The 13067-nt window shown below is 47.6% G+C and overlaps 1 protein-coding gene across 2 annotated transcripts in view; it reads left to right on the top strand.

Annotated features, from left to right (window-relative positions):
• Window positions 1-9484: 9484 nt before the first annotated feature.
• Window positions 9485-13067, top strand: part of LOC143360884 (rap guanine nucleotide exchange factor 2) — an 80359-nt gene continuing 76776 nt past the window's right edge. For both annotated transcript variants that reach the window (XM_076800049.1, XM_076800050.1), the window contains exons 1-2: window positions 9485-9621; window positions 12710-12837. In XM_076800049.1, coding sequence (XP_076656164.1) covers window positions 9553-9621; window positions 12710-12837 — 197 coding nt within the window. In that variant the 5' untranslated portion in view covers window positions 9485-9552. The remainder of the gene's footprint in view (window positions 9622-12709; window positions 12838-13067) is intronic.

A 13067-nucleotide genomic window follows, 5' to 3' on the forward strand; every position in this document is an offset into this window, starting at 1 on the left:
AGCTGATAGCGCGTAGCGAAGACGTTTTCAACGTTGCGTTGCGTTGCGTTGCGTTGCGGCGGCAGGTGCGCGAACCTGGAATTCGATCGTAGGGCAGGTGAGTTTTGCTCGCGTGCTACTCTTTGCGACCTCGCGTGCTCCTATTGAAACCGACGCATTATCGATTCGTTAGGGGAGGTTCGCGGGCCATTGTACAGCGAGCAGCGAACAGAGAGGGCTTACTTGCTTCTTGCTCCGCGATGTCTAGCGATTGTTTGCTATTTATAGAACGCGGCGGGATTTTCTTGAACTTTCGGCAAGGTATTTCGGCCCGAGGTTCGAAGCTCGATTCTACGATATCGACCGACTTTGATATTAATATCGTGTTACCGCTAAATGTTCGAAAGAGTTAGACTTTACAGTTTAGAGTTGACAGACAGCGGATCAATTGGAAATTTATTATACAATACTGTACGGACCGGTTCAACGATATTGATTCCTTCCGGTATTAATATCGTGTGACCCGGTAGAATTCGTTGAAAAATGTCGTTTCGTTTACGATTAAAGAAAGCGACAAAGTTATAACAACCGATAAAACTTGGAATTCGAATTAGAATTAAAATTTACTGGTTTCCGAAGGACAACGCTTTGTCGAACGAAAGGATAGAGAGAAAGCAGTTTGACGATTCGTTGGGTGGAATTTAAAGTAAGCTGGACATAGTAGGCCACGTCGAAGCTTGCGCGAAAGTCAACGTTGAAAAAACCGACAAACTATGCATTTTTAATCAATCACGATGCAAAAAATAGTCACCTACGCTTTTACTTTATTATTATGTATTGCGCGTAACAGTTAATTGGTTAGTGTAAATTGTACACGTGTATATTTACATCGAAACGAGTATTGTAAGTAGGTTGCGAATGTGGTCGAATTCATGTTTTTAAGGACTAATAATTGACGTAACGGTGTATGCATGTATCTTTCTACGCGTCTTTTTGAAGCGCAGAATTAGCAACAATGGAAAATTGTGGGTAACGATGGGTAATAATATTTTCTTGAAATGAAATTCCTGCTGTCACCGTGCGGTAACCATGGATCACGGGGTTGCGATTTCGGACTCGATACGCACGCGCAAGCTCGTTACAGCGTTATCGTATTTATTCCTTTATATCTTTCTCTTATACTCTTGAATGTTTCATACGTTCATACGCGACTCGGTTTGTTATTTCTTGGACGAGATAAAAGCTGCTACGCGATGATGCTGTTACGATAAAATCATAGGATGGAGTTAACCAAGCCTGGCAGAAAATGCGAGGATGTGTAACGATGATAAATTATAGATTCTTCACTTTGTTTTTCAATGTCTTTGACACGCATGCTTGGAAGAATTGGAATTTCTCTGGTTTTAGAAACCATACCATACCATACCATTAATTAAAATACTCAAGAACCGGCTGAAGGGTACCATGTACTAAAAGAAAATGGAAGTGGAAAATAAAGGGAACGCTGCTGTTGCGATTTCCTGGCAGAAGCCATCCAGGTATAGTCACGGTGTTGCATTCGTCGTCGTCGACGTTCGCCGCGACGCGACGCGACGCAAGGCGTAAAACGTAAACCAACACACTGTCTCAATTGAAACGTGAAACGTGAAACTTGTCTGCGAAGCTTTAGCCATGCTCTTCGATTATGCGAAGGTAATATGGACTGTAGCTACGACCGTATTACCCGACCGTAGCTGTAGCTGTAGGTGCAGGTAGGCACCCCCCAAGTGTACTCGACCATCCTTCTCGACATCAGCCTTCTGTTTACTTAGGACGACGAATTTCCGCACTCTTTCCACCTATCCGATCGCTCGAGCAATCTTTAATGGAGTATTAGGTTGATCGTAGAGGATAACGCGATCGATTTATAAAGGCAATGGCCGGGGCTAGGTTATTCTTAAGGCTATTGTCCGGTGTATTATGTTTTGCGTCTTGCTCGGGCAATCGATCACCCAGGCCGATTCCGGTCAAGTTGACGTTCAAATGAAATTGGGAAAATCCATTATCGCGTACGCCAGTGCGTGGCTATGTATGCTGTAAAGTAAAGTTTAGTTGGGAATTTTTCGAAGTTTCTCACGCGTTGTAGTTATACATTTAATCTCACAGACTCTCGCAGATTTCTGCGCACGTATCTGAAAATAATCAGCGGGTTCGACGGATCGAGAAACAGGCTCGAGACAGGCCTGTTTATCGCGAGTAATCCACACTACCAGAATTATGGTAGGTGTATGGCTACCGTATACGTAGTTAGAATCGACCACCGCGTACCGGCAATAACAGAGTTCGCGTCGTTTCCTCTATCTATACGTTTCTGAGAATTTGAGCGAACGATGACGCTTTTCTCTTTAAAATTCACCCGTAGTCCACTTGTCCCGACCAAGGAAAAGACGCGAGCGATGAGCTGTTCGTTCGCATGGGTTCGCGCGATGATCAAGCTATAATTTATTCGAACTACCTGCGCTGCATCGCGTCGCGTCGCGTCGCGTCGCGTCGTGCCGTGCCGGTTGCGAGTTTCCTGCGCGAGTCGTCAGATTACACGCTTGCGAGTCAAAAGACTTGCATAAACTCCAAAAAGACGAGGGAAAGACCACCGATTATGCTCGCAGCAAGCGATGCCCGCGTAAATGATGATCGCTAAACTAGTTCTCTCGAACGACGTTGGCTCGCGTGGTTGGTCCCGATTTTCTACGCAATTCTCCTTACGCATAATGCTTTTTGCTCGTGTAGTCGTATAGTCGTATCTAATGCCTCGAATCCTTTGTCTCCGATTGATCCAATTTCGTTGGTTCTATCGGGTGGTGCTAAAATAATGGGGAAATTTGCCCGCTTTAGTGACCGAGAAATGCAGCGTTTCCGATGATGCGTGTCGTTTAGCCTTGCCTCGCAAGCCGTAGGAATCACGAATTCACCAGAGAGAATCGTGAACGCGCGGAATCCCGACTAGATTGCACGAATTCCCAAGGCTGGTCTTTTGCACGGAGTAAAATGAATTATGCGACCTCTCGTACGAGAGTACGCGTCGAGCGGGGAACGTTTCCCTCCTGAAATCGGCAGATGGTCAAACGGAAGCGGCTTTTTTACCTCGACACTCGGTGCCGAGCGGCGAGAACCGAGAACCGAGAACCGAGCGATGTGCGTGCGTAGCTACTCCACAAAGGGGTCGCCCTATTTTTACGATTGCTTCTTTCGTTTGCGTAGGTAACAAACATTGTTTGAACATTTTCGAATCGCTGCAAGTACGTAATAACAGTGGCACACACTGTTCAACCCTGAACAGGGTCGATCCGCGTCGATAATTTCGCGGATGTTCGTTAGGTTAAGCATCTTCGCTGACCAAAGTTACGTAGCGTTGAGCAAATATCGTAGCTAACTGAACGGGGGAAAATTGCCAAGTTGGTCGTTACGGGCGAAACTGATTGTGAAGCGCGGAGCGGAAGTACAGCGGGGAGCGCCATTACCTCAAAATTGCTAGCGCGATACTCGCTGCTTACGCATCACGAACCAGTTGCGCGGCTAAAAGTAGAAGAAGAAGGAGAAGAAGCAAAAGAAGAAGACGCGACGGAAGCGGCATTACGTTGTTGTAAAGTCGCTCGGCATAAAATAAAAGTAAGCCGTCGTATTAACGCGAAAGTCATGGGAGTCGGCTCCGTAGATTATACACAGAAAACGTCGAACAGGAACGACACCGTATAGAGTCTAGAGCGTAGAATAACTTGTTCCTCGGTTGGTATATTTAGATACAAACGAACTCGAGCCGTTAGGGTTGCCGTAGGAACGGTTAACATTGAAACGCGCTTTCCAATTATTACTAGTTTGCTTTAATCAATTTTCTGTTGCACACATTTCAGAAAGATCGAGTCGATTTGGTTCTTCTATAGCGAGGTGGCAAGCGTTTCTCAAAATTGATAAGAGGTACACAGGCACCGTTTCGATACGCATCAAATGATCTTGTACGCGTGCGCTTTTCGCGCACGTTTTGCACGTCGTGCTTTATCGTTTCGACAAGACTAAATTCTAAATAAAATGTCTATGTCGAATGCAAGAATGCGGGTTACCCTGTACGCGAGCGTGCTTCAGCTTCAGCTACAGCTTCAACGTGTACGCGGGCTGGGGGTCTGTGCGTCTGTGCGCGGAATGCATGCGTACGCCGTGCGGTGGAGGACGATAATAACACGATGAGAATTATCCCACGCATCGCGGTTAGGTACACCGACCGGGGGAGAGTAGTTTTACCATTTTCTAGTGTCAGACCCGTTTTCAACTCGATTTTCCTGCGTTTTCTTCGAGGATCTTCATCAAAATTCGCGAAACGACTGATTCGGGTGTGTTGTTTCTTAAAAGTAGTTTTACCCATTTATTCTCTCGAAAGAGAATATCGATGCCGAAGCCGAAGCAGCGTGCTCGTAACCCAATTCACCTAATGTTAATAATGTTATCGCGATAATCGCATCGGATCGTTGACCGTTCGAGGGATTACCAACGGAACAAATGGATCCAGCAAAAATGGTTAGCCGTGTTATAATTAGATTTGTCTGCGAACTCGGCTGCGCGTCGCGTCGCGTTTCATCGGAGGGCACCTTTTATTCGTGCTTGCTGCGAGTGTGCGAACCGAGGAAAAGCGGATTTCGCGCCTGGAAAACGCAATAATCGACACTCGGTTGGGAAAATTCGCAGACATCGCGGACCCGCTGCCATACTTTGCTCTGTGAATCCTCTGCGATTCCGTGGATCTTAATAGCTCTCGGAAACCCCGCCAACAATAGACAATGCTACTCGGCAACGCGTAGCTTATTCGGCGCAGCTTGCTCTCGACCGAGTCAGTTACCCGACGCGCGACGGTTCTTCCCCATTGAATCACGTTGCTCAATTGTTTCGTTACTTTTGCACGAAAACATTGAGCACCTACCTATACGTATGTATATGTTGCGATATCTTTAGAAGCACCTCTACTTTGGAAGTTGATTCTTACTTTAATTGGGATTTGAAAATCGAAACACTTGTAGGAATAATTAGCGTTTCGTGTCCAGCATTCTGTTTTTCGTTCGCAAGGTCTCGGGTCGAGCGGTCCCTAAACGACGACGCTGTCCCTTGGCATCCTCGATATTTGCAGAGGGAAATCGAGTGGCACGGTTTCTCTTAAAGACGGTTCTATCGTCCGGAATTTTGAATACTCCGCGAAACGAACATAACCCGGAGGCTTTGCGTGACTTTTTTGGACCGGCGAATCCCAAGGATCGGAAGCGGGGAAAGCGCCTCGAGAGCTAGCGCAAAGGGTGACTAAAGGGTGGCGACTCGGCGACTCGGCGACCCTCTGATCTCTAGCGGCTACCCTCTTTTCTCCCCTTTGCCCGTTCACCCCCTTTTCGCCCCCTTCTCGCCCCATCTCCCATGGCTTCTCGAGCTGCGCCGAGTCCTCCAACCGGAAGGGCACACGCGACAGGTACTTCGTTCGCGTGGAGTGCGGCACTTTCTCTAGACTCTAGACTCTACACTTTAAAGTCGCCGCCAGGGCCGCACAGTATCGTGTTCCTAGCTAAACTTTTGTTTTACGGAAAAATCGCGAACCTAATGTACCTACTTGCAATTAGCGATGTCCGATTGATCGCGCTCGTGCCGTGATCGTCGGGATGCAACGAGGGCGTGCAAAGTCGAATTAATAAAATGTTATAGAAAAAAAAAACCGTGAGCGGGTAGATAACTAGTAGGGACGAACGAGTCGAACCACGCCGCGCCACGCCAGGCCAGGCCGCAACGCCCCGTTAATGAGGATGTGCGTACATGTATTATGGTGGCGTAGGTCGCTGGTTGCGTTTCTAATCGCGGGCTGGTGTATACGTTAGCCAGCGTTAATGGTAACGGTAGCGTCGGCTCGCGTTGCGCGTTGTTATGTTGACAGCGATGCAGATACGCGGTAGTAGGCCAAGGATCTCTTCAGAGGTCGAGCCTCGACTAGACGAACTATCAAAGACGCGTCGTTCGATAACCGCGTTAGATCGCGACGCGCGACGCGCGACGGGGGCGATTATCGCTCCGAGAGCGGACCGAGTGTCCCACAATAGAGATCTAGGATAATTCGCGTAACGGGACGCTTTCGTAACTGCGTTCGAAACATGGGGCACGCGGGGAACGCGAGAAACGCGAGGAACGCGGGGCAAAGAAGATGCGTAGATCAGGAGAATCGGAGTCCGTTTACGCGGACCGTGCATGTTCGCATGTTTCCCTGAGATTGCACCGAATCAATTTCCAAGAGTAGGGGGAGAGTAGGGGGGGGCAGGGTGTCACGCATTTCAGGTTTTCGTCGCGTTACACAGGCATATCGGTTGGGGGGCTGGTACGAAACGCGGCACGGATTGCGACGATGCACGAAACGAGGGACGCGTAACGTGTTGCGGTGTGCAGTTGCACACAAACGGTTCTTTGTGACACCAAACACTGTCCGCAATATCGTTGATAGCATCTCCCGATTCAATCTAGATCGTTTGCTCGACTCCCCACGGCGTACAGGATAGCACAGAGCGTGGAGCGTAGAGCATAGAACATAGATGCGGCGACAAACTGCCGACAAACACGAACTGTCGCGTCTCCTGCCGCCGATCATTACGAAATCCAATAAAGAGGGTAGCGATACGCCATTATGCCAACCGCTTCAACGCGTTCGCTGCTTCCGTAACCGCGACGCGACGCGACGCGTCATTCTTTGGAGTCAACCCCAACAGCTAATTCCAGGTACGGATCGTTACGGATAAAAATCAATGGCGCGCCAAACGGAAAGAAATCGAGCGCCTCTCGGGGTTCGTCGAAACAGAAAATGCAAAATGATCGAATTTTCATCCCGAGGAACGTATAATACGTACGAGCCGGGTTTCGTTGACGTAAAACCAATATCGATCTGTTCGGGGCATTAATATTAATTAACGCGAACCACTTTCAATAATAAGAAGATTAATAAACACGTTGCCTCGATATAATTTATGCAAATGATACGCTCTCGGCTTTAATTAAAGCGCGTCGGCGCTCGTCGATGATCACGGGGAAAAGGGAAGGGAAAGGGAAAGGGAAAGAATTGTTACCGGAACGAGCCAACTGAAATATTCCGTTTTATCGTGCTCGCGATGTCAAGTGTTATCGACGTTGTTAATGTAAATTCCGAGTTATCGAGTCCACTGCGAATCGGTGTTGTCAATTTTCTGAACGAAATAGGTTCGACAATAGCGACGCTATCTAATTTCTGTGTTCGGAGGAGAATATCCGGTGTAATGTGCATTCAATAGAGCTTCGAGCTGTGATTTAACACGATTTATGGATCTTTATTGTATATTTACAATTTGTTGCTGTAATTTCGAAACGCATGAATTTTTTTTTCAACTGTGATTGTACCCTTTATCGCATGATCGATTTTTGCGAACCAGGAAACAAGCGAACAATCGGAATCGAGTAGAGTTGAACCCTTGACCGTTTCTTACGATGCGTACGAGTCGCGGTGCATATACGGCCACGGACACGGACGAGTTGTGTGAACGAGCCGAGAACCGAGAACCGAGAACCGAGAACCGAGAACCGGGAACCGAGCGCCGCGAGGCGGGTTGCGCTGCGTCGTGCCGCGTCGCGCCGGCTCAGCAAGTTTCTTTTGGGAACGAAGAAAGAAAGAGCGGCGCGGGACTACGGGAAGATGAAGAAGCAGAGGATGAATAAAACGAGCAGCAGGAATCCAAACAGAAACGATCTGCAAGGTCGTTGTAGCCCGTTCCTCTCCCGAGCTGGCTACTTGTGCTCCCTTCGCGACATTTCCTGCGATCGTCTTCCTTTTATCGAATCTGCGATCGCATTTTCAGCCTGACCGAGGACAATCAAAATTACTTTCAGATCTCATCTATCGATCCTCTTCCGGTTATCGAAAAATCCGTCCGTGGGACGCTTCTGTGCTCGAAATTCTCCACAGTTTGGATCAGTTAGGTTCTTGACACTGCCTTGGACGAACTTCGTCTGCCATTTGCTCTCGTGCTATCGTAGCATTTATAAATTTGTAGAATGCAAGAGAAAGTATCTCCGTTCGGATTAATAAGAACCAACATCGGAGATTAAAACTGTCTCACCGGAAAACCATTGTTGCGAAACTCGATCCCTTGCGCAGCTTATTATCGGGCTGTGCTTTCCGCCTCCGTTTTCGTTTTCAGCGACGACTGGAACGGCAATTCCCATAGGCCTCCGTTATAAACGCGCCTCGCCATTTTAGATCCCGTAAAATTGCGTCCCGTTGATAGAATCGTCGGACTTGGGGAAAAATTGATGGTTGGCCGAGTTCGCCGGCCGAATTTCCCAAGCCACTGGCTCTATTGTCGAGACCAGACATTATTTCCGAACTACCGTCTATCGTCGATAATATCAGAAAGGAAAAGACTGAAACCGATAATTCGATAAAATGGTTGCGATCGATAACGTCGTCTCGCTCGTGGATATCAGAATTTTGAAAAGTTTGGTCCCGGAGGTGTTGTCCGACCCGCGCCGCGCCGCGTTGCAAACGAAAAAGAAACTACCGTTACAAATCATGAATGAATCGCGAAATACGCAGGATGAATTATAAGCGCGACGGAAGTCGCTTATTAAGGCGTGCTACACCTGCGGATAGATGCAGGGAAATGATAGCGAGCGCGAACTGGAAATAGGCTCGTCGACCTTTCGCGATCCGATCCGATCCGATCCGATTCGATTCGATTCGATTCGATTCGATTCGATTCGATTCGGGCGGAGAACGATTTAAATCTGGAACGGAGGGCCAGCGCGTGAAACCAGATGAAAACAAATGTGCTGGGAGAAGAACCGTCGATTTCTTGGTTCGTTCGCCGACCTTGGGCGTGTAACGTCACGCGAATAACAGCGTATACCTAACTGCCTTGGGACTTGGGAGAAGAAGGCAAGTCGAGGACGTGCGCGCCGCGCCTCGCACCGTTGCTCCGGTATTTGTCGCTCGTTGCGCATTGCAGGTTGCACGTTGGTCCGAATATACGGTAGATCGAACAACTGTTGGCGCGTTCAGATTTTTAAAAAATAATACAAGTTAGCAACCGAGCTTCGCACATACGCGTAGAATAAGCTTACAAAATAACGTAGCACTGTATTTTATTTTATTTTTCCCTGTTTGTTACAGACTCGTGTCACGATCCGCGGCGGTCCACGCGGTACAGCAGAAGAGCGTCCAACGACTCTGACGAAATGTCGCACGTTGGTCCACGCTTAAACAGAAATGTTTCCGTCGATCGTGCATGGGTTCTTTGATGGACGATAAACGCGAGAAGCGAAACTGTTTCGCAGCGAAAATGAAACGTTTCGCGAAGATCGATGACTCGGCGACGAGACGATCGATGGCTCGAGCTTAAATGACCGAAAGAAGATCTCCGAGGAAGGCCTCCAAGAGGGCCAGACAGTCGGAAGCGTCGTGACCGTTCGGTGGCGATGTCCAGAAAGAAATCCTTTATCGGGACAAGGGACCACGCCGATAAAAGGATCGCAGAGTAGTCTACGTGCAGATAGGCTACTATGACGGACTATTTGGATCCACATTTCGTCAGGGCTCTTTGCCGCGATCCGGAACGTCGAACGCTTCAAGTAAGTTGAACCGTACGTACATATGTACATCTATGTACCGTACCGCTCTTTACGATTCTATTTACAAGAATCTAAAGAAGAATATTTTGGAAGAACGTGTACAGTGTACAGCCCCTTCGTTGCCCCTTCGTTATACCTGTATAATCCGTGAATCGAGGGCCGAGTGTACGCGAGCAAAGGTGCATCGGTACGCTGCGTTTACAGTGGACGAAAGGTTAAAGTGCACCATCGACATCCGCGAGTAGAACCGCTCGAACTTTCGAAAGGTACCTACAACCTGCTGCTTCTTATGTTCGCATAATCATGTCAGATTCCTACGCGCATCGCACAAGAATTTCTATACTGAAAAATTGCAATCTCTTCCGCGATTATGACGATCCCGAGAATGCTCTTCGTGTTTTCAGTGCCAATTAGGAGAACGAGGGTTAAAAGGGTTCGGAAACGTTTCGGTTCCACGATTACTTTCGATAAAGGAGGATCCTCGACGGGCCTGGGCAATTGCCTTGCAAAATGAGATTTTTCCGTTTACGGAAAGTCCACCTGACATTTGACACCTGACACCCCTGACGTTTCATTACCCAACGATGAAATCTGAAGAAATTAAAGAAACGCGATAACTATTATTATTCCGTAGCAAAGCTTTCGAGATCGGAATCAGTTTTTCTCGGAATTCATTATTGCGGCATTAACTTCTAATTGGGAGAAACCCGTGCACCGAACTGCACGTGGTTTGCGTTGCACGGATAAACGCAGAGTCGCCGAAATTCAGAGAAATCCGAGCACAACGCGAGTCTCAGATATTGTACGAGATATCGATCCGGCCCGGAACCCCTGCTAGTTTTAAACAAATAATGGCGTTTGTGCCGACGCGACGCGACGGCCCCGATCGGGGAATATAATTGACAAGCTTTTTTTGTTCAGTTCCTTATTGTCTGTGCCAGAACGGAGCGCGCACCGCGTTAAAAGTCTTTGAAATTTCATTCTCGTTTCGTGGGTCTCGCGTCGAATCGGTTTCTCGAATGGCTTTTAATCGTTTTACATTTAGATACGCGGGAGAAAAATTTTAACCTAGTTTATCGAATTCTTTCAGTTTTCACAAATTGTAAATTTCGTTTAGAGCGAAGGCAAAGAGTTGGCGAGATTTGGAAAGTTACCGCGTTATTTTTCGCAGCAGGAGATCATGGATATTTCAAGCTGCCGCGAGCGATTAGCAAAACGAGTGTTGTTCGTATTCCGTTTCGATCGTTGAACATTCAGTATCGTTGGATTACGCGGAATTCCATTGCATCGGCGAACAAATTCGTCGATCCAAATCCAAAGCGTTGAACGCGGAATGCCATAGCGTTCCGTCAACTGTCGGCTGTGTCGGTTACGCCGTCCCACGCCTCGCAATTGTCATTAGATTTTCTCCAAGCTGTGAATAGATAGGCTCGCGCGAAGGTCTTGAGCCGGTTCTGAGACGAGCACGAACGAAAAGCAGGAAATAGTTTTGCTACCTTTCTACGATACATCCGAATGGCCTGGGTTAGGTCGATCGAGCAACTTGACAGACTTAATCGCAGGCTATCGAGATACCCTCCGCCTCCCTCGCAGCGACGGAGCTCGATTAAAGGTTCTGCCGATTCAGACGAGGAAATTGTCGATTTGTTGCACTTCACCGTAACATAGTTGAGCAACACCTACGCCAGGACCTATACAACGTCGAAACCTGTTCATTAATCTTGCGGAACACGGCTTGTTCCTCGGACAGGTGTCCACTCTACGAACTTCAATACGCATCACCGATCAAACGAACTCTTATCGTTGGACGTATTTAGGGTGAAGTCTGGTAATGCGGAACACGCGATTTTGCAAAGCTTCCCGATGAAAGTTGTACCAGGCGCAGAGGAACTAACACGTATTTGCGCTTGTGTACATATAAATTTGAACAATAAAGCTGCTCTCGGTTTCGAGCATAAAATTTCTTACCGAATATTATTGCATACGAAAAGAAAGTTTAAACGGACTTTGAAGATCTTCCGAGACGCGCTCGTAACTTTGCTTCATACGATCCATACGATCCATACGATCCATACGATCCATACGCGAAGGTCGCCCAGTGCTCGCTCTAGTTTTCGTGCAAAAAAGGAAGGAAAGGATGGGAAGATCGAGGGACAGCAAAGTTCGAGGAGAACAGAACTCCCCTCTGTCTTTTCTGGAGCGCTCCGCACGAGTTAAATCGATACCTTATTCGACTGTTAATGCGAATTGCGGTTGGCGTTGGCAAACAATCTAGATTAATCTAGAATCTAGGATCTAGACGAAACGGCTCGGCACGGCGCCGCGCCGCGCCGCGCCGTGAAGTTTGCGAGTTCGAGTTAAACATGCATCGTGGTAGACGGGTGAATTTGATTATAAATTTAACACGATGTTGCCAGGATGTAGGCGGTGAAGCGATCAATATCTAACAGAGAAATTGATGCCTACAAATCTGCTACCAGTTACCGTAAGCGGTAGCTGCGCGAGATGGAGAAAACGAAGATATTGCTTTCAAAATGAAAACGTTCCCAGTCGTTCGTCAAGAACAGAAATTCTCTTGGTTCTCAGCATCTATCGGTAGGCGCGCAGACACGCTGCGAATGATAAGCTCGTGCGAAACCGAGCCTCGTTAGATAGGAAAAACCACGATATCGATTTGGCAAAAGTTTACGCTAACGATCTTCGCGCCGCGCTGTGTTGTACGCTGTGGCCAGCGCTGCCAATTTATGTAATCTTCCAAATTATCGGTCCAAAAACAGAGTAAAGTCGGCCACCCCGATGCAGCGTAATGGCTCCACCGAGCCTGTTGCCAGCTAAGATAAGGGAACCCATAAGGGCGGTCGCGTTATCGTTGCACCGGCTTTTTGCTGCAATCTAAGGCTAAGGAAAGATAAATGTGTGTTCCATGAGAATCCTAAACGAAACTCTCCGGCTCGAACGGCCAAAGAGCTCATTGCCCGCAACAACCTGAAATCACAACTATGTACGCTTTCCTTCTAACGATGGTCGCGTCTACTTTCGCCTCTCGATTCGATTAGGTAATACCAGCAACTTTTCTTTGTCTTTTCAGGATCTACAGATCATATACTATGGTCTGTTAGGTCTGGAAGCGTTGCGTCCCTGCAGGGATTCCATTCTCCGGGGGCTTTGTAAAGTTGTACGGTACGAGAGGCATCATGCGAACCACGTGCTCTATTAGTAAGTATAACATAACATAACGTGTACTTTGTCGTTTCGTACCGAATTATAAAACGCTTGAAAACGTTAGCTTTCTTTTTGAACGGGATTTTCGATCTTTCCGCGTCGAAAAGTTAACGCGCACGATCTATCGATAACACCGACTAAGTCGGTTCGCTTTCTTTTCGTCGATAGATATTTTCTTCGTCGCGTCTGAAATAGATGGCGTACAAAAGAAAAATACCTGCAGT

Source organism: Halictus rubicundus, chromosome 14 (genome assembly GCF_050948215.1).
Source record: "Halictus rubicundus isolate RS-2024b chromosome 14, iyHalRubi1_principal, whole genome shotgun sequence".
NCBI lineage: Eukaryota > Metazoa > Arthropoda > Insecta > Hymenoptera > Halictidae > Halictus > Halictus rubicundus.